Consider the following 20,319-nt stretch of genomic DNA (forward strand, 5'->3'; position numbering starts at 1 on the left):
TACAATCATAAAATAATCACCATGACAAAACCACTCTGTTCTAACAGAGTTGACTACAGGTGAACAGGGTATATACCACAAGGAGGAACAGAAATAAGGCATAACCACTCGAAATGTGTTGTTTATTAGGAATCACTGGCAGGATCGTTCTAAGATGTCAGATGAAAAACAGTCAAACTGCAAGGAAGGACAGCTTAGTTATAATAGCAGGAAACAATGTTGTATAAAACAAGCAGTGAAACAGATTTTAAAATGTAGTTGTCAAACTGGCCAGACTAGCAGTGAATTACATGCATGGTTTATCGTAACCCTCTGCCAACTAAATATGATAAATTTTAGATTCTTTTAACTCAAACAAGTAAATAAAGAATACGCTTATTTGCAAGCAAAGTCTTAAAAATCACATATTATATTCCACCAGAGATGGGGGAAATTACACTGGGAGCAAATCTCCAGTTACTGATTGCTCATAGAGGTGTTCAAAACAGTGCCTCAGCCTAAGCAGATATGTATTTTGAAGCAAAAAGATCTATCTTCTTCCTTTAAACTGAAGTTATTATTTTACTGTAACTTACAGCTAGGTGCTCTTAATTGGAGGAAGATGAGTTTATTGCAGTATCTTCAAGAAATACTCAAAATTTCTTTAGTTTTATTTTCTTACTGTGAGCACAAAGGTAGGAAAGAAAACAAACTTAAAATAGCAGATATAAGTAAATAAACCCATTTCTGCACGCAGTAAGAAGGATATTAAGAATACAGTATACATTACTATGTATTTTTTTTGACACAGCACTGTAACTAATGATTAGGAAGTCACCTAAGGCAAAATCCATTGGGGGCCAGCAGATCTTTCACTATCTATTTTCTTAGGTTTTCTATACACTAAAATCTGGCAAACTGACAAAGCCAAACCAAAAATACAGCACTTGTTTCACACTCCTCCAATTCTTAGTGCTACAGTGGCAGTTTTGACAAGTGAAAGGTCTTTTTATTCTTAAATTTCTTTTTCCTTTTCCTCTCTAGAGCCGAAGTTCTTAACTTTTTTGGGTCATGCATCCTCTCCCCAGAAAAATGCACAGGTGAAACTGTTCAATACAATTTCACGGGGAACTTGGACTCTCTACAGAGTTCATAGGAGAATCTCAGGTTAAAAAATTCTGCTCTATCCCATGTGGTTGTTTCTTCCATGAAAGAATACAACAGGTATTAGAAAACCTAAAAAAGGTAGACTTACCTCTTGTCTTAGGTTTGACAAGAGATTCTAAAGATTGGAACAGTTTAAGTACATGTATCCTGCTCATCTAGATAAAGCAGCATTCCTATTTCCTTTAAGAGGTAAACTAGCCATATTCCTATTACTTGAAAGAAACTATTTCTACCAGTAAAAGCATACAAAGATATCAGTTTACTCTTCACAAAAATATAGCTATTTTTTCTGCTGCTGGGGAAGACATCTTTTTCTGAAGTGACAATTAAGCAAAATGAAACAATTCCTAGGTTTTGATAATCTGTTCTAATTGTATCACAGTACTTGTTCACTAATCTGATTGACTTAACAATACAGATGCTAGATAAATGACCTAGGGTAACAACTTAACACAGGAAAATTCACACAGTAAGAAACAAGTATAGGACAGTAAGTCTTGGCTGCTTGCCTTAGAAGCCACAGTGGCCAAGCTTTAACACTTCCACTTTAATGCTGCCTCAAGACTGAAAGCGTCTCAAAGGACAGGCAGCCAGCGTGTACACTGATTCAACCTGACCCAAAGGGATGCAAGTCTGCTCTGCTATTCTGCTGAAACTGGTCATATTATGGTCAGAAATGTCTTCTTAATTACTAAGAAAGACCCTCAATATTTGTCCTTAACTCATTTGACTTTCCTGAAACACTTGATACTATCCACACCTATCCATGTCACTATTCTTGCCAAATAACTCTTTCATAAAACTTTCTATAATATACTGATGTGGTGTGTGGAGTTGCCCGAGGCTCTAAGGGCAAGCCAGCTTCCAACTTCCAAAATATTATGGATGTTTTGAATGGAAAAGAACTTTAGATATCATCTAGACCAACTTCCTCACTTAACAAATGAGGAGCGGAGGCCCCAAGAGAAGGAAGTACTCCTTCAAAAGGGACTGGGATACACACATCACCAAATGCCACTCACATAATGTTAGTATTTCCTAAGAGAGCTATTCTATTACACTGTCAGCTCTTTGAGGTACAGACTACGACTTGGCTATTTCCCTGAGTCCAGAATAGTGCCTATCATAAAAGGACGGTTCAATATGTATTTATTATGTAAATGAACTAAGGTTAAGTTTAAAGTATTAAATCACTAAAAAGAAGAGCAAACTTTCTTAGCAAAGAAAATCAGGAAACTCATTGTTTAACCACAATGGTGGATCATATTTATAAAAATCACTAAATCTAAGGTAGGTAGGGCCCCTAAAACCTTTTGAAAAAAGCAGGAGCAGAAAAGGGTATAGACACAACTATAACTGGCAAAGCAAATTAATTTCTTTGTCACAAAGGAGGGCTAAGTGCGTAGGACAAAGCTTTTTTTATTTAAAATATCTACCATTCATGTTATATTTTTCTCTGCGGGGAGGAGTCACCTGCCAACAAAGCTCTGTAGCCCTGTCCAAATTTTATTTCTTACATCTTACAAATTAAATAAAATATTCAAGAATATAAAAGTAGTTCTAGTTAAAGACAGAAAAAGAAAAAGACTCAATTTTCCTGGATTTCGACGGGGTCACACAGGATGACCATCAGAAACCAAGAGATCTTACCTCTCTGGAGCCTCAGCCTTTGTGGGGAACTGTCCAGGACTGAATTCTATCAGCTTGCACTTCATTCCAAATCTGGCTATCAACAACTCACTTTTGTGTCTAAAACTGGTCAGTACTGTCTTCATGAGGGAGAGATTCTTGCATAGAACACATAATTCAAGAAATTTTGATTCTCAATGTATATCAACTCCTAAGTTTTCTAGGTTCTTCCATGCTAGCAGGTGAGGGTCTTGTCCATTCCGATTACGATGAAAACACCCCTCAAGGAGCACAATACTGACTGTCAAAAACAAACATCTTAACATAGCTCAAGGAACTATATTCATATGACTGTAAAGTTTTTAACCCTACACTGAATGAAGGTATTCATAAATACTCATACAATATCTCATACGGGCAGCAACACATTTAAAAGTGTTACATACTAACTGATCCATAATCAACCATGTATAATAACTAAGAACTACACAGGCACACACACAAGTATGCGTGGTCATGTTTAAAGCTTCTTTAGGATATAAGCAAGCATCCTTCTAGACGTGGAATCCTCAAGTGCTTCTCCGTTTAGAACAAGACAGGTAAAAAACATTAGGGCCCAGTGAACTACTTAACTATTTCAGACACAAACAGCAACAGGTACTTAGATATCCAAGATCATCAGATAACATCATTTGTCTAAAACTTCCTCCCCGCCTGAAACGGGAGGGGGGAAGAGTTGTTTGGTAAAGAACTGTTTTGGATTAGAGGTTATTTTATCTGATCTCCTACATCACCTCTGAAGTTGCTACATCAGCATCTTTGCTGAAGCTTTTTCTCAGTATTTCTCTCCCTGGAGCACCACCTCAACGTGGTTTCAGATGTTTTAAAAATGTCAACTTTCACTAATGCGATAACTAAAAACACACATTCAGAGAATTATCTAGAATATTTTTAGGATAGCAAGTAGGGGAGAACCTTTCATTTTTTAAGGCCTCCCATATAAACATCCTGCATTACACACTAATTGCTGCATTATCAACCATGTCTAATAAATAAAAAACACACAGGCACACACACACACACACACACACACACACACACACACACACACACACAATGAGAAAACCTCACACAGCTTTATCATCACAACATTGTATTCCTTCTCAAACAAAGCTTTTTTCTTCTATTCATGAGACCAGTGTTTAAAAGGAAGGGAACCTGTGCAGGTTTCCCCCACACCCTAATAGTAGGCCACTTCATTCCTTTCATGTTGACCATGTGATTCTTAGTTCTGCAGTTATTTTCTTACTAAAAACTACCATTTTTAATGCAACGATAACCTATAATACAGATTTTTTCCATTAAATATGTGAAAAAAAAGAAATAATCCTGGCATCTAGATAAAATCAACTAAAAATTAGGGTTATTAGAAATCCTCCATTCAGATACCTGGGTATAAGCATTAAGTCAAGATTCAGTCAATTGTTTTAAAAAAAAAAGGTAAATATTGAATTATTTCCAAAAGTAGGGTTTTTTTGCATTTACATGGTATAAACTACAGAGAACAAATACATGAAAACAACACATTTTTGTATCCCGATACATACCCTTTCTATGAGAAACCTGACAGTAAGTATGCTTTAAGTTTGTGCATCTGTCCTTGGGCAACCTGAACTTTTTTAGAAAGTTGTTAGAAATTCGGGCAATCAGATTTTTTTAACTCATTTGGTAGCATTTTTATATTTGTTCTTACCTTTATGAGGATTTCTAAAAGCAATGGCCATATGAAAAATGTAACTTCTACAAAAATCAAACATTTTCCATATGGGGCTCAATATCCCATGTGATAAAAGTAAACCAGAACCACCACTTTCTCAGTGCCTACTGTGTGCTGAGGTTTGGGCTAAGCAGTTTGCATCTATTATTCCTACTCTTTACAGAAATGTTAAAAGAGAGGGAGGGTCCCAGGAAACAGTCTCTGAAGAGACTGTGCACAGGAGCTGTACTGGGGAGGGCTCTTGGGAGACAGGGAGGAGCAGAACTGGGCTGCAGAAGTCCATGCTAGACACAGTGCAGCAGAGGCCTCCGCTAATCCTAAAGTGAGGCGTGACACTGGTGTGACCCTTCATGTTTGTCCTGAGCTGTGGCAGGAAATCCATGCCTTTACACTGACCAGTCCCTGGATTCGGGCTGCCACCTGAGAGGGAGACTAACCTTGGGGGAGACAGTGCCCTTGGGCAAAGGGAAATTCCTGGGAGGAATTCAACCAGAAGCCATCCTCACTCGGCACTCCAGGCAGCTGGGGGTGAGGGTTGGGGGATGGGTGACCAGTGTCTCATTCCCGGAGGAGGGGCTTGGGCACTGTATCCTATGCATACAGAAGATACAGGACACATCCCTTTTTTTTTTTTGAAAGGGCATCTCTCATATTTATAGATAAAATGGTTGTTAACAACAATAAAATTCTGTATAGGGGACTCAATGCACAATCATTAATCAACCCCAAGCCTAATTCTCAACAGTCTCCAATCTTCTGAAGCGTAACGAACAAGTTCTTACATGGTGAACAGTGCAAGGGCAGTCATATCACAGAAACTTTCAGTTTTGATCACGCATCATGAACTATAAACAATCAAGTCAGATATGATTATTCGTTTGACTTTTATACTTGATTTATATGTGAATCCCACATTTTTCCCTTATTATTTTTTTTTAATAAAATGCTGAAGTGGTAGGTAGATGCAAGATAAAGATAGAAAACATAGTTTAGTGTTGTAAGAGAGCAAATGTAGATGATCAGGTGTGTGCCTATAGACTAAGTATTAATCCAAGCTAGACAAGGGCAACGAAACATCCACGGATGCAGAACATTTCTCTCAAAACAGGGGGGGTGAGGTTCTAAGCCTCACCTCTGTTGATCCCCAATTTCTCACCTGATGGCCCCCCTGCGACTGTGCCTGTCTTAGGTTGAGGATACATCCCTATTTAAGAGAAAAGTTAAGAGCTTCTCCAAGGTCACTATCGCTGTCTTCAATGCAAATTCATTTTAGGTTTCAAAACTAAGGGCCTGGTATGCTTCCCTTCAGCAGATACTGAAAGTATATAAAGTCACTGTATTTACTTTCTTGCCAGTTGTAGGGAAGTTCATACCTCATTTTAATATTTAGCTGAAGTAACCATACTTACATGGGTTACGGCTATACTCTCTGCACTGATTTCTTTTTTATTTTCAGCGTTCTTTGTATGCATATGTTTCGGATACATTTATGTTACAAAACAGTCCACCTCATCCCCATCATCTCTAAAGACAACAGTACCCATACCATTTACACCTCAGGTGAACAAGGGCTGGGGTGAGGTAATGGCCACTCCATGGCCTCCTTCAGGAGGCCACATCCTTACCCACTTTAACTGTCAAAAAGAAATTCTTTGTGAAGATTTCTCCTTCTATAATTAAAATTTGCTCCCTTTAGGAGTTGGTAGTCTGACAAATACCATTATTTATATAAAGTCATGCATGACTGAATGAGTCTTCTACAATAAAAGCTTTCTTCCAACACGTTTTAAATTCTTGCTTGAGAAGAACCAATGTTTCTTTTTGTGTTCAGAATTAATTCCAAATTAATGTTTCTCAGTTGTGTTTATAAGCTTAGGACACCATGAATTATCTGCAAGCATTTAAAATTTTTTGTTTTCACTTTTCTGATAAGAAATTTGTATGAACATAACAATGTCCATCTGAGTGTTGCTATGTGATTTTGGTCTTGCATTTATGACTGTTTATGATCACACTGTTGCCAAAATAGTACTTCAACTGTCAGAAAGCCATAACGGTGGGCTGATGATTCATAAGGCAGCAATATAACCAACTGGTTAAGAGCACGGAGTCAGACTGTTTAGTCTAGCTTCACCAGCTGCTAGCTCTGTGACAGTGGACAAATTAATCTCTGTGCCTCATTTTCTCCATCTGTAAGAAAGGGCTAATAACAGTACCTCCATCATAGATTTGTTTTATTAAATGAAAAAATACAAGTACAACATTTAAAACAGTGTCTGCCTAATAGCTTGTACTCAGTAAATGTTAGCCATTATTATTGTTATTATCACTGTAAAAATGATACTCAACTCTATGGAAACTAAGGTGCCTTTTGAATAGAGGTTAGTTCCAGTAGAGAAAAAGCAGCAGCAGAGTTGTACCACAAAGTCCATGGTAGGAATAGCAAGCTTAAAAGAACCTTACTGTAGCAGTATCAGAACCTTGTTCCGAAAAGCAAGTAAGTTTCAGCTAAACTACATAATCCAGTGTTAAAAGAATGCTAGCTTTATTTGATTTTGTTATTAGTACTTAACAGTATTTTTTAAAGTCGTTTTTGATAACGTGAGATTTGTAGGTAAAAGGAGTTTATACCTAGGTTTAGGCGTGTTACATTTTAAGTAACATTGTTATATAAACATGTTTTTGCCCACACATTATTCAAGTTTCAGAAACACCTAACTACATCACAATAAACTTCTTCAACCTTTTGCTCATTGTTCCCCTTTTATAGATAAAAGCTGATCATTTAACAATTTTCAAAGGTTTATAAGCTTAGCAAGAATATGATGACTAACACACTGACATATAAACGAAAGGGAGGATAAAAGGAACTCTACCTACCTATCCAGAGTGAGTATTAGGTCTCACCCACTGGGCAACCTGTTTACAAGCAGGAGACAGAAAAACTCAGCATGAATCAAATCAGAAGTACGAATGACCCATGTACTTTCTTGGAGTTCAACAGAACAAAAGTATGTAGGCCTCTCATTCCTTTTTTGATACATGGAAACTTACTGGAATTAAAATCAGATTCACCATCCCTTCTTGAAAAATAACATTTTATGGATTTGTGGTTATGCTATATAATGAAGAATTTTCTAATTTTCCCTCAAGTTTGTAATATGTTTTCATTACTTATACAAATTAAAAAAACATTACTTTCTACTGTTCTAAAATTGGCACAACTCTAATCTCTCAAATTCCAACTATTACCCATGTTTCCTTATTTACACAAAGGAGGGGACATTACCTGGTTTGGCTGAAGACCGAAACTTCAGGACCCCGGCACAGCCATGGTCATATCTAATGACTGAATGAGTACTAACAATGTTGCACTTTTCCCTTGGGAGGCAAACCTCAGCGACAACTGGACATATCACAATAAAAAGGTGTAACATGAAATCATGTAAGTTAGTCTTTAAAAAAGCACAGGCAAATGGATTTCTATTTCTTACACAAAATGAAAAGTAGAGCTCAAACTTTCTGAGTCATTAATAAGGCTGAAATCAAGGAATATTATATTTGAGGGTTTTCTTTCTGATTGTGTTATTTTGAATTACCTAATTTAAGTATTATATATTTTTCTACCAGAACGTAAGCTCACTGAAGGCAGGGGATTTTTTCAGTTCTGTTCAATGATATATTCCCAGCACCTACATCAGTGCCTGGCATGTGCAAGCAGCTCAACAGATTTTTCCTGAATGAATGAACGAATGAATGGGAATTCCTTAAGGCTGTATGTGGCAGCTGAGAGATCAAATACAAGGATGAAGTATTTTTGACCTATCATACTCTTCTTTCTCAATCATAAACCAGGTCTTTCTATTTAGAGAAAAGTATTTGTAAATTTAAAATAATAATAATAATAATAAAAACAGTTTGGGATAGATATGAACTTTATTCTGGTTTTATTAAAATCAATTACAAACATAATTGACTTATTCAGATAAATGAAATAATCTGAAAGTAGATAGTAGAGAAACAGTATTGTTAGTTTAGGCTCTTACAACAAAATGGTATTTACATAGTCTGAGAAAATGCAACTAGAAAACATATCTAAGTAAATAACTTCCATTCTACTGTATCAATTTATATTGAATAAGGTATTACTTGGTAGCTCAAAAATATGTAATTTACAAGTACAGCCAAGAACACATATATGAAAGTAAAATGGCTGATATTCCTAAAATGTCTGAGAATAAACACAAGTTTGTATTTTACTAAGGAGTAACAACATATCCCACTAAATGATAAGGTAACACTCACTTGACTAGTGCCAGGAAAAAATAGTATTTCCACAGGCTCTCAAGGATTCTCTCAACTACTAATAGATAAGAATTATACAGATTTAAATACATGCCTTTTTCCAATATGCAGACATTTTTTAACTATTCAGAACAATGGTGGGGGAAAGATTCCGCATAGATTACAAACTCCAGATAATTTGTAACATATGCAAACCAGGCACAGATTCATTAAGCATTCATTTTGAGCACCAAATGAAGTTTTTGCAATGGTAAACAGCAGGCAGAAGAACACACTGCATGAACCCGAAAACAGAAATAAAATTAAAGAGTATCTAATAATCACAGCAATCTTAACAATCAATTGTTTAAAATCTAAAGCTCTTATGCTACTGGGTCTTCGTTTCTGAAATTCAAATTTTTTCTCCTACTTTTTAAAACATTTTTTTAAACATTTAAAATGTAAGCTGTAACCTTCCAAATTGGGGGAAAAGTGCTATTCACCCTCAACCCAGTGGTATGAGCATACTTCAGAGTTCCTGTATAACAATTAACATTTGAAATATTAGATCTGAATTTTAGTTCTTGCCCTCTGGTAATGTTAGAAAAAAATGAGGAGAAGAAAAAGAAGGTAGGATCATCATTTCTGAACATGGGGGAGTAAACCAGAATCTAAAAGCAGAGTGTATCCTAGAGATACCACAGACAGGACTGTCCTAAACTGGTGGTTTAGTTGGACCTCATCAGGTTCCAGAACCAACTCTAAAAACTGAAGCTATGAAGTTCTGTGATGATGTGTGAGGATTACAACAAAAATCCTCTGTGTAAGTTGGTAGAGTTGGAAATAGTGAGTTGTGTGACAGGTTAGGATCTATAAATGAACAAATCCTATAAATGAAAATTTTCAGATTCTCTAAACAGTCCATTGATTTTGATATATTTGAAATCTGTTCTCTTATCTCCATTTTCATTGCCCCTGTTTTATTTCACCTCTTGTCTAGCTTACTGCAAGAAGCCTCTAATTGATCTTCGTGCCTCCAGCCTTACTTTTCCAATTCATTTTCTACATAATAGCAAGTTCTAAAACCTGACTACCATTGTCACTCCCTGGCTTAACATTCTTCGATGATTAGGTAAAGTCAAAATTTCTCAGGACATCATCTGACATCTTGTTTACATCTCGTTTCTCTTCTCACCACCTGCCACCTCCTTTCACCCTCTTTCCTCAAACTCTAGGCTCCGGCTACCTAGAACTACACAGCATGACACGTTTCACTAGGATCTGGAACATGACCTGTTCCAAACTAATGATGTTTCTGGAGTTTTGATACCTTAAGACTAAAAGAACACAGTGACTGAAAAAAACACTTGATCTCACCTCAATATCTTCTGATCCTCTTTTATCTAACTGCAGGGTACAACCTATTAGTGAGTTAGGAAATCAGTTTTAGTGGGTTGTTATCACCTTTCTAAACACTCAAAAGTGGGAGATGAACAGACAATGTACAGAGGATGAAGAACTCTGTTGGTGAAAAAGCAGGGGCAGTGACAGGGGCCTAGAGAGATGAGGTGAATGGAGTGAGTAGCACACACTTTCCAGGAGCTCCCCACCCCCAGAGGAGGTCGGCAGGTCTCCGTCCTGAATGGCTGAGTGGAAAGGTCGGAGGAGGGGCAGAGGGGTATGTCAGGGAGTAGGGGAGGGGGTCTGCTGGTCCCTTGGGTGGAGATTTTAACCTGTCTCCCCTTCCCCAGTTCCTCCATCCTGCCGTCTCCTGGGCGTACCCCGAGTGGGGACCAACGTGACCCTGAGCTGCCACACCCCAAGGAGTAAGCCTGCTGCCCAATACCAGTGGGAGCGGCTGCCCCCATCCTCCCAGGTTTTCTTTGCACCGGTTTTAGGTGAGGGAACATGTGGAGACAACTGAGACTGTGACTGAGGTGGGGGAAAGAGGAGAGCTACCAGGGGGGCGGAGGAGAAAAGGGGAGGTGGTGCTGGAAAGGGCTGGGGGCAGAGGACAAGGGTGTCGGGGGAGGAGGGCCTGGAGAACAGGGGCCACCAGGGGCAGCCCTGCGCTGGGTGCTTTCCCAAGCTATACGCTTCCTACTCAACAGGCTCTACAGCTAGATAATCTACGTTTGAATAGAACAGAGCAGAGTGTACTACACATAGTTAACTATAGTGTCATTATGTGGATTAAATGATACATGTAAAGCATTCAGAGCAATGTAAATGCTATGTGTTAGCTATAACCATTATTATTCTGTGAAATTTCAGTTATACATATATATCATATATAACTACTCTGCCACACAGTAAAAATACATTTATTATATTTCTTCTTGTTGTATGTTCAAAAAAGAAGCACTGATTTGAATTTTCTTTCCAGTATGGAAGTTAAGGAATGAGATATACAATGGATATTTGCACTATAAAAAAGTTATTTATCGAAACATATAAATTATCTAGAACTGGTATGTGCACTATACTGTTATCCCAAAGCTATCTGCTCTACCCTTTTTCTCAATTATGACACCACCAACCTGTCATTCGCAGATTCTAAGTCATACCTTCACCAAATGCCATGCACTACAGCAAATTTTCTTCAATCAAAAGGCATGACATTTTAAACAGCTTATCACTTATTTTTTTTTAGAACAACTATTTGTCCGCTTCCAGGTTTGGATTCTTGAAGAAAATATATTTTACTGTCTTTGTAGTTTGCACCACTCTAGGTTATGCTGCCTCTGGGCTTTTACCCCAGCTACTCGTCTATCTCTGCTCCCTTCTACCCAATTCAGCCCCACTTCACCTTCAGGCTCCATCTCCAGAAAGCCTACGATGCGTGCCTGTAGCGCCACGAGCTGAATGTCATGTCAACACAATACAGGGACCCTGCTCACGGTACTGTGACTGGTGGTCATCTGATTCCTTCTCTAGAAGGTGGACACCCTGATGGCACATGGTTCACTGCTGTATTTCTAGGGCCTACTTCAGGAGGTATTCAAATATCTGTGGGTAACTAATAAAAATAATTAAGTCCTTATTTCAGATCTTAGTACTTAAAGAAACCCTGTGGTGACTCGGTCGAGTTTAAAGAAAGGGAATGTGCAATATCCCCAAATCCTCACCCAGAAGTTTGGACTTTAGTCAACAGTTACACTCCACACCTTTCCCGCTTCCTAAGGGCAGTGCAATTCAAGGGCCCGTTAACACTACATTAAGCCAAGAAAAGCACTCAGAGTTTAAACCCATGGTCTTCCATTTTGGTACCCATTTGCCCTCTTTAACGATTGATCAAGGCACCTTAAAACCTTAGAGATTCCTGTCCTTCCCAGAATTGTATGTCTTTTTTAGGCAAGAAGCTTGGCCCTTGAATTTAGAAGAACCAAAGCAACATATATTAGTGATACTGTTTATCTTAAAAGTAAGTGGAATATTGTCTGATCATCAACATTTTCAAGATACATTTAATACAAGCTACAAATAAGAATTTTGGGTGGATTTTTCGGATTCAGAATGCATTAATTCAGTAAATTTTACAGCCATTCTTCATCTTACTCATCTTGTATTAAATATGGAATTTCCTATATCCTGGCTGCTTCCTGTAAACTTTCAAACATATGATATGATAAAGATTGTTTAATGTCAACTTGAAAATGTTTGCGAGTACATGCGTTTCAAAACTCTTGTAGAGTACATAAGCCAAAGAGTTTGTACACCGTTATTCCAAAGCTGTTCTGGCCAACAGAAAAGCCACTAGCCACATATGGCTATTTACATAGAAATTAATTAAGTAAAACTTAAAATTCCATTTCAGTCACACTAGCCACATTTCAAGTGCTTACCACCACCTGTGGCTAGTGGTTACTGCACTGGCTGTTGGGAGAGTGCTGATGGAGCACACATATCATCGCAGAAAGCTCTACTGGACAGCATACTGTCCTAGAGAACCAAGAATATGACACTGTTTGTCCCAGTATAATACAGCATAATCCCAAAGTAATACTTAATTCCTTGCACTAAAAGCCCCTCCTCTTAGAATGGGGGACCATTTTTCTTGACTTCTACCAAGGTTCCTCCTACACAGGGGTAAAGTGACCAGGACAAAAAGAGGGAACTTTGAGCTCCTCCTAGAAGAGGTTTGAGTGTGTAGCCAGCCAAGAGAACCCTTTCATAACATAAAGACTTTAATACTCTGAATAAAACTTTTTACCTACATTGTTCAGTATGGTAGCCACTAACCACACATGGCTATTTATAACTCAACATTAATTAAAATGAAACAGAACTAAAAATTCAGTTCTTCAGGCACACCTGCCATCTTCCGAGCTCAACAACCACATGTGACTGGTAGCTATCACAATGAACTGCAGTAGATACAGAACATTTCCATCATCACAGGAAGTTCAATTGATCAGCTTTCTAATATGTGCTTTCTAAATTCTTTTTTCCTTTTACAAGTCCTCCTAATGAAGGATCCGGAATATTTCACTCCACTCTTCACTAGATTTTCCAAAAATGCCAGGAAATAAACTCAGAAGCCTATTCATTGACAGTTTTAACATGTGCTTGTTAGATCCCTTGCCATCAAAGTGAAAAGCCTAAATATATATGGTCAATAGTCTAAAATGGTCTATTCTTTTAAGATACACATAAAACCTCTGTTAGTCAAAGCCCACAAACAAACTGGAATGCACAAGCTTCTGGGTGACGGTGGCATGGACACAACACAAACTGAGTATGTTAAAAAATGGAATGAAACAAATCTAAATTTTTCCTAGGAACTATTTGAGTGGTATGCCATATTTCTTGGAAATCTTTCAACAATAATGCAGAGAGGAAAGTCTTGTCTGCAAACACGAGAGAAAAGTCCTCAGAGATAGGCAGTCTATTAAAATGGTTTACAGGGACAAAGGTATCTTTTGGCTCCAAGTTACCTTTGCCCTATTGGTTCTCACAAACAATAACAAGGCTTGATAGCTAAAATGAAAGACCACATAAATATACCAGACTGTGATTTGTCTGCTAGAGTATCACATTTTGTTAAAAAATATTATGACAATTAGCAATGAATAAATCTAAGGAGTACCCCTACAAACTTTATCATTTGTTTGTTAGGCAGAAGACTCCCTACCACTTTTAAGTTTGTCTGATAAGCAACCAGCACTGATCCAGCAAAAACAAGTTTTCTAGGTCATACAATCACCTTGCACTTCATCTTGAGGCAGAGCTAGAAGTACACATCTGTTTCAAAGACATAAAGCCAACTCTCAAGAGGCAAATTTTTGGAAAACACCCAAAAATATGGGACTTGAGAATGAGTTTTGCAGTGCATTAGATTAACAGACTAAAGTGTGAATACAGCATCTGGCTTAGAAGTGAATGCTTTCGTGAATTCCAAGTCTAAATAGATCTTTCAACTACTACAGCATGGTCTGAAACAGCTTTGAAGTCATCACAGTTAGTGTCCGCGTTAGTCAGGACACTTCATTACACACTGCCTGCATACCATCCCTTGTGCTGTCTTCTACAGCTTTTTAACTCTTTGATGTGTGTATACAGATTTCAACTGCACGGTAAGCTATCAGACTGTACATTACAGTTCTTTTATTAATCCTAACACCTAGCAAACAGCCCTGTACACAGTAAGCAGTCAAGTATTTGGTGAATTGGAGATATGAAGAAAAGGCCTATAAAAAAGGAGAAAACCCATGCAGTGGTCAGACAGAAGACCACTTATTCACTTATCTGACTCCAAAATTAAGCTGGAATTGTTAGTGGACAAATTCTCTGCTGGCAAACAAACAAAAGACAACAAGACTGCAGAACCAAACGATAATCTACATAGCAAGGCAATCTTAACCACATCCATTTTATCCAAATGATTCAACAAATATCAATAACAGGACAGGTCAGACTTCAAAATGAAGCTCTTTTGTAACCATAAACAAATGTTTATATCTGACTTTATGTTAAAATCCTGTGTGCTTAAAATACTTTCAATGTGCTTTTAATACTTGGATAGTATTTAAAATAGTGCTTTGGTGGCAAAATCCAAGAATGATTAATTCAATTTCATTATTTACCATTTTAATACTTCCATTGTATAGAAAAGAGGACAGAGGCTCAGTCCAGAGAAGGGAAGTGATGTGCTTTAAGGTTATTCAGGAAGGTGGTCAGTGAAGAACCTTGGGTAAGACAACATTTTCTGGTGCCTTCATGTGATGAGATGACAGCTGCCACATCGACATGCTAAAACTATGAGAGTTTCATGGAAAAGCTGACATTCCTGTATATTTCTTCCTCCCTTTCAAACTTAGTATTTACTGAATTGTTACAACTGAATTTTGATAAGACATTTCAAATACATTAGACCAGAAATATAACTAACATACATGGTGTTCCTTCTCTGTGAGCCTGACATGAGTTCAAGTTTACGCGAGCAATATTAGTCAGTACAAGAAGTTCCTCATGATCCAAATCTTACTGTACTACTTTGTTTCTATTTTGTGAAATCTAAAGCAAAAGAATTGCTGAATTTGTTTTTGCAGTTCTCATCGACACAAAAGTGAAATAAATTTCTTAATTACTTATTCTAAATGGGCATTTCTGAAACCGGGATCTAAAAATTTGTTTTCATAGGGTTTGGGATTTTCTGATCATTTTTTAGGGTTGTGTTTTTATTCTCATAAGCATAATCTGGATTACTTGGACATCCACCTTATAACTAAGGAAGGCTATAATTTCAGTGACCATTTTTGCTTCTAGGCCTAAGATTATATTCATACTAAGTCTCTTAGAGAGACGGAGCTTAGTTTTCAATGTAGTATTTTTCAAACTGGGTTTCAAAATCCACATCTTGAGGTTGAATTTTGAGTAATACCACTCTCAATTTTCATACTTTCCAAAATTCTCCTCCTAGATTTATTTATTTTGGTGAATTTAATAAATGTAAGTAAGAGAGACCAGAACTTGTCCTTAAGGAGCTTATAATTCTGGCAGGAAAAAACCAGCATTGTAAATGAAGAAGTCTGATTGGTTGAAATCACTTAAGAAGTAGAGCACTTAAAAAGCAAACAATCTGCCCTCCTTGTAAACTGCTACTATGGATCAGAGAATCCAACATCATCATCTACATATTCCCAAAATATTCTAAGAGCTTGAGGTCAATTTGGTCTTATCTTGTCTGTGACAGGTTACCCTTTTAAAATTCTTTAGAGAAGCTCATCTCCTTTCCATGCTTTATATAAAGTTGTGCTTCTCATAACTGGGCAAAGGTGCAACCCAACCAGAATTCCTGGTTCTTTTGAGAAGTAACTTTCTGGATATATTTATATTCTGTGAGGTTTTGATAGCACAGTACTTTTTTCCTTTGATTGGGAAATGTCTATGGGTAAAAATAGTTCAAGCATTTGCAAATGCCTAATATGCGTTTCTAAACTCAGAAAGTTCGTGGATAGATGCTAAGCAGCACAATACAAAATCTCTCCCCATAATTTAACCTTAATGATCTTGAATAGAACAACAAATGAGATTTAGAGAACAGTGGCTATTAGCTACTACTTTAATCCTCTCTATAAGCTATGACTTTAATGACGTCCTTGTTAAGAAAAAAAAGAGGAGCAGAAGACCCAAAGGCATATGTTACCAGGCAAATCAGTTAAATTTTATAATTGAGAAATGGGTGCCAAATTCCTTGAGCAAGAATTAATAGGTTTGAAATAGCTTAGTTTCTGGACCAAATTCTCTTAAGTATCAATGCCCCAGGATGAACACCACTTGAGCCAAGGTCTTTCCAACTTTGGGGCAATCTCCTCCTTTAGTCTAATTATGATTGTTCTTACTGGCTTTTACCCCAAAAGGAGCTCCAAAACAATGCCAAACCTACCAGAAAAGAAGTACACATATACTATGACCATGACCAAGAAGTAGTTCAGTGAAAACTAGGAGGAAGGATCCTATCAGAATCTGTCAGCAGACACTGTGATGAGGGAACTAGCTTACCTAAGAACAACTCCCTGTCTGCCAAAAATACAAATTTGAACGCCTAAAAGTCCGTAGAAACAGCGAAACGATAAGCCGGCTGCTGGTAAAATTTCTAGCCCAAACTGAGGCTCTGTATTTATTCAGACACACAAGGAAAGCCAGATGCATGCTGAGAACTTTACTTGTCACCACATTCGGCACAATAACTAAGGCAGAGGAAAACTGGCTTTCACGAAGGAGCTTAGTCAGAAATATCCATAGCAGGGCCGCAAACCAATCTCACCCTGGAGGCAACGACACTCCAAATTCCGGTCCAACACTCCGAAAGGCTAACTTTGTGCTCCTAACTCCACGGTAACAATACACTACCTGGCCATAATCAAGCCTTTCCAATTCTCCAAAGCATCTCAAGTCTTACTCGTCCTTCGTAGCTCAAGTTAGAAACAAGGCGACTGACACAAAGGCTAGTCGTCCGAAGGCGCTTTTTGTAGGGCCTGCCACTGCCACTCACTCGAAAATTCCTAAGCTTGGGGGCTCACCGGCCCCGCTCTTCTACCCTTCCTCAATGCCGCCCCGGCTGGTAAGCCTCTGCCTGGGAGCCCCTCCGCTTGGAACAAAGCGAGGGGCCGCGGCGGTGGGGACGAGAGGCGCCAGCGGCCCGGGGGCTGCCGCACAGCGCACAATGAGAAACTACCAACTTCAGGGCGCAGGAACATCCTCAATTGGCAAGAAAGAGGGGCGGCGGCAGGCACGCCCAACTTCAAACTCACGAAACCTACGGGCTGGCGGCCGTCTGGAAAAAAGCCCCCTTCCCAGGGAGAGAAGAAAAAAGGCGGAGATGCGACTCGCCCACCGGGCCCCGGAGGGGAGCCCTGCGCTCAGACCGGTCCCCGCCCCCGAGGCCCGCTTCCCCGCCTTCTCTCTGCCTCTGGTTCGCGGCCCCAGGCCGGGCGGCCGGTTACCTTGATGCGCTCCCGGCACTGGGACGGGGTCCGCTCGTAGCCCAGCTCGGCCAGGGCCCGGGACACGCGCTCGTACATGGCCGGCCCGGGGGCCTTGCTGCCGAACACCGTGCCGGCTCCCTCCAGCTGCTGGTACCGCGCCTCCACCAGCCGCTCGTTGCCCCACACTGCGATGAGCGCGTTCGTCTCGGCCGGCGTCCACGACATGCCCCGGCAGGCGGCGGCGGCGGCTGCCGCAGCCCCGCCGCCGCCGCCACCAGAGAAGGAGACCGAGGACGAGGCGGCGCTGCGGCCCCCCAGCCCCAGCCCGAGACCCCCGGACGCCGCTGCCCCCGAGCCCGCCGCACTGCCCGGCCCGAGCGGGGAGGCATCCCGAGGCGTGGACGGGTCGGACAGCGATGGATTTCCGTCGCTCAGGCCACCAGGAGAAGCCGGGGAGAGGACCTCCATCTTCGGGATTTTTAGCGGCGAGTTGGCGGGCAGCTCCGAGCCACAGGGCGCAGCCATCTTCCAAGCGGCCGCCGCTGCACCGCCCGGAAATGACGCTCCCGCACATCCGGCCGCCTGGGTCTCCGGGGCCGCCCTCGGGCCTGGCTCGCCGGGAGGCGGGCGGTCTCGCGCCCGTGCTGCGGGCCGGAGGTGGGCCGCTCGCCCCGGCCTGTCTCCGCGAGCCCTCCCGCGCCGGCCGCTCCTCTCGCGGGCCGAGGGCCGGGGGGGAGGTGCGCCGAAGGCCCGCGCTGAGCAGAAGGGCGGGGGCATGAGGGCGCCGGTGTGAGGAACAGATTGGAGCCTTCCCACTTCCTCTCCAATCTCAGCCCCCGGGAGGAGGGGTGAGGCCCGCGAGGGGGCCCGGAGTTAAGGAGGACGCGACCATGGCGCTCGTCCGCTCGCCGCTCTCCCTCCGCTCGGCCTCTTCCCCGGCCCCGGGGTGCCGAGGCTGACGTCCAGGGCGGAGACTGAGGGAGCCAAGGCGGGCAGATCCCGGGAGGCGCCGCGGCTGAGGCAGCGCGGGTCTGGGGAAGGCTTTAAAAGGCGGTTGGGGACCGGGGTTAGCGTTAGTGCGCTGCGGCGTTTCCAGAAGCCCGAGCGCAGTATTGGAAGAAGAGCAGCTCTAATTCCAGTTAGGACCTGTTTTCCAGTTAGCCTGGGTAGGTGTGACTGTAGAATAATTAAACGTTTATTCTATAGAGTCTGTACTTCGTCCATAGCTGACAAATCTGAATTCCGGGGCCCAGCAGAAAAGGCACGTCCCGGTACCATTGCCCATCCCCCCTAATTTACGCAAGATAGGTCGTTTTCCCACCGTTTCATACTTTGAAGTGTGAGGAGATTGAAAAGACTGTCAATTGTGACAGTCTTGTGGCCTCTGGCAATTAGCGTATTAAACCTCAAAACTATAATACTCCTTAAAGGTCTGCAATTTAATCAACATCGGCACACCAGATCCAATACAGAGCTGTAAAGTGTTTCCGTATTCTTCAAAGCCAAAAATCGAATTATCTTGCATCTTTAACTTAAAAGCCACGGCGGATTTTTTTTTCTACATATGAATAAGCCATGCAACTTTTTAAAGCAGCAAATATTTAGGTTTAAAAAAAAAATAGAGCTGAGGTCAGCTCTGAGGTCTCTTTTTAACTCAATCACTTGAGAGGAGTGATTGTCTCTGAAAAGCCAAAGGAATAAGCAGTAGGGATAAGTAGATACCTGTGCATGTGCGATATTAAAATGCCACCATAAGTTACCAGTATGAAGATACATAATGAAGTTCCATAACATGCTCTCTTCCTCTTTTTCTAAGAAAGGCGGTCTACCACCTTAGTAAGCGTACGGATTCCAAATTCGCAATCACACCGTAAGTTGATCACAGGGATTGTTGAACCACTGTGATGTACATTTGAAACCAACATAAGATGGTATATTACCAATACTTAAATCAAAAATTTGTTTAAACAGTATGGCTTCTAGAGTCTAAATGCCTGGCTTCAAATTGCAGGTCTGTAACCTCAGCCAGTTTCCTTAACCAACCTCTCAATGCTTTGATTTCTTCATCTACAAAACGACGATGACTCACAGTATTGTGAAAATTAAATGAATTAATACAGGTAAAGTTTTTAGAATTGTGCCTGGCTCACAGTAAACATTATAGGAGCAATAGCCATTATCTCACTCTGTCTATACAATAGTCTCCCCATATCCGTGGTTTCAGTTACTTAGAGTCAACCCCTCCAGAAGCACAAGATTCTCCTCAGATGTGGTCAGGAGATTAATGAGTAGCCTAACACTAAGTCACACCTGGATCATTCACCTCACTTCATCTCATCACACAGGCATTTTATCACCTCCCATCACCACAGGAAGGGGGAAACAGTACAGTAAGATATTTTGAGAGGGAGAGACTGCATTCACATAACTTTTATTGTTATAATTGTTCTAGTATACGTTATTATTGTTAATCTCTTACAGTGCCTAATTTATAACTTTGTCAAAGGTATATACGTGTAGGAAAAAACACAGTATATGTAGTTTTGTACTATC

General features: G+C 40.4%; 1 protein-coding gene across 7 annotated transcripts in view; it reads right to left on the reverse strand.

Annotated features, from left to right (window-relative positions):
- The window catches only part of MSANTD2 (Myb/SANT DNA binding domain containing 2), a 28,996-nt gene extending 10,039 nt beyond the window's left edge, over positions 1-18,957 (reverse strand). For 6 of the 7 annotated variants that reach the window (XM_036930305.2, XM_036930304.2, XM_036930303.2 and 3 more), the window contains exon 1: positions 17,785-18,957. In XM_036930305.2, coding sequence (XP_036786200.2) covers positions 17,785-18,543 — 759 coding nt within the window. In that variant the 5' untranslated portion in view covers positions 18,544-18,957. The remainder of the gene's footprint in view (positions 1-17,784) is intronic. The other variant, XM_036930309.2, reaches the window with a different exon arrangement.
- Positions 18,958-20,319: the final 1,362 nt, after the last annotated feature.

This window comes from Manis pentadactyla, chromosome 13 (genome assembly GCF_030020395.1).
Source record: "Manis pentadactyla isolate mManPen7 chromosome 13, mManPen7.hap1, whole genome shotgun sequence".
Classification (NCBI taxonomy): domain Eukaryota; kingdom Metazoa; phylum Chordata; class Mammalia; order Pholidota; family Manidae; genus Manis; species Manis pentadactyla.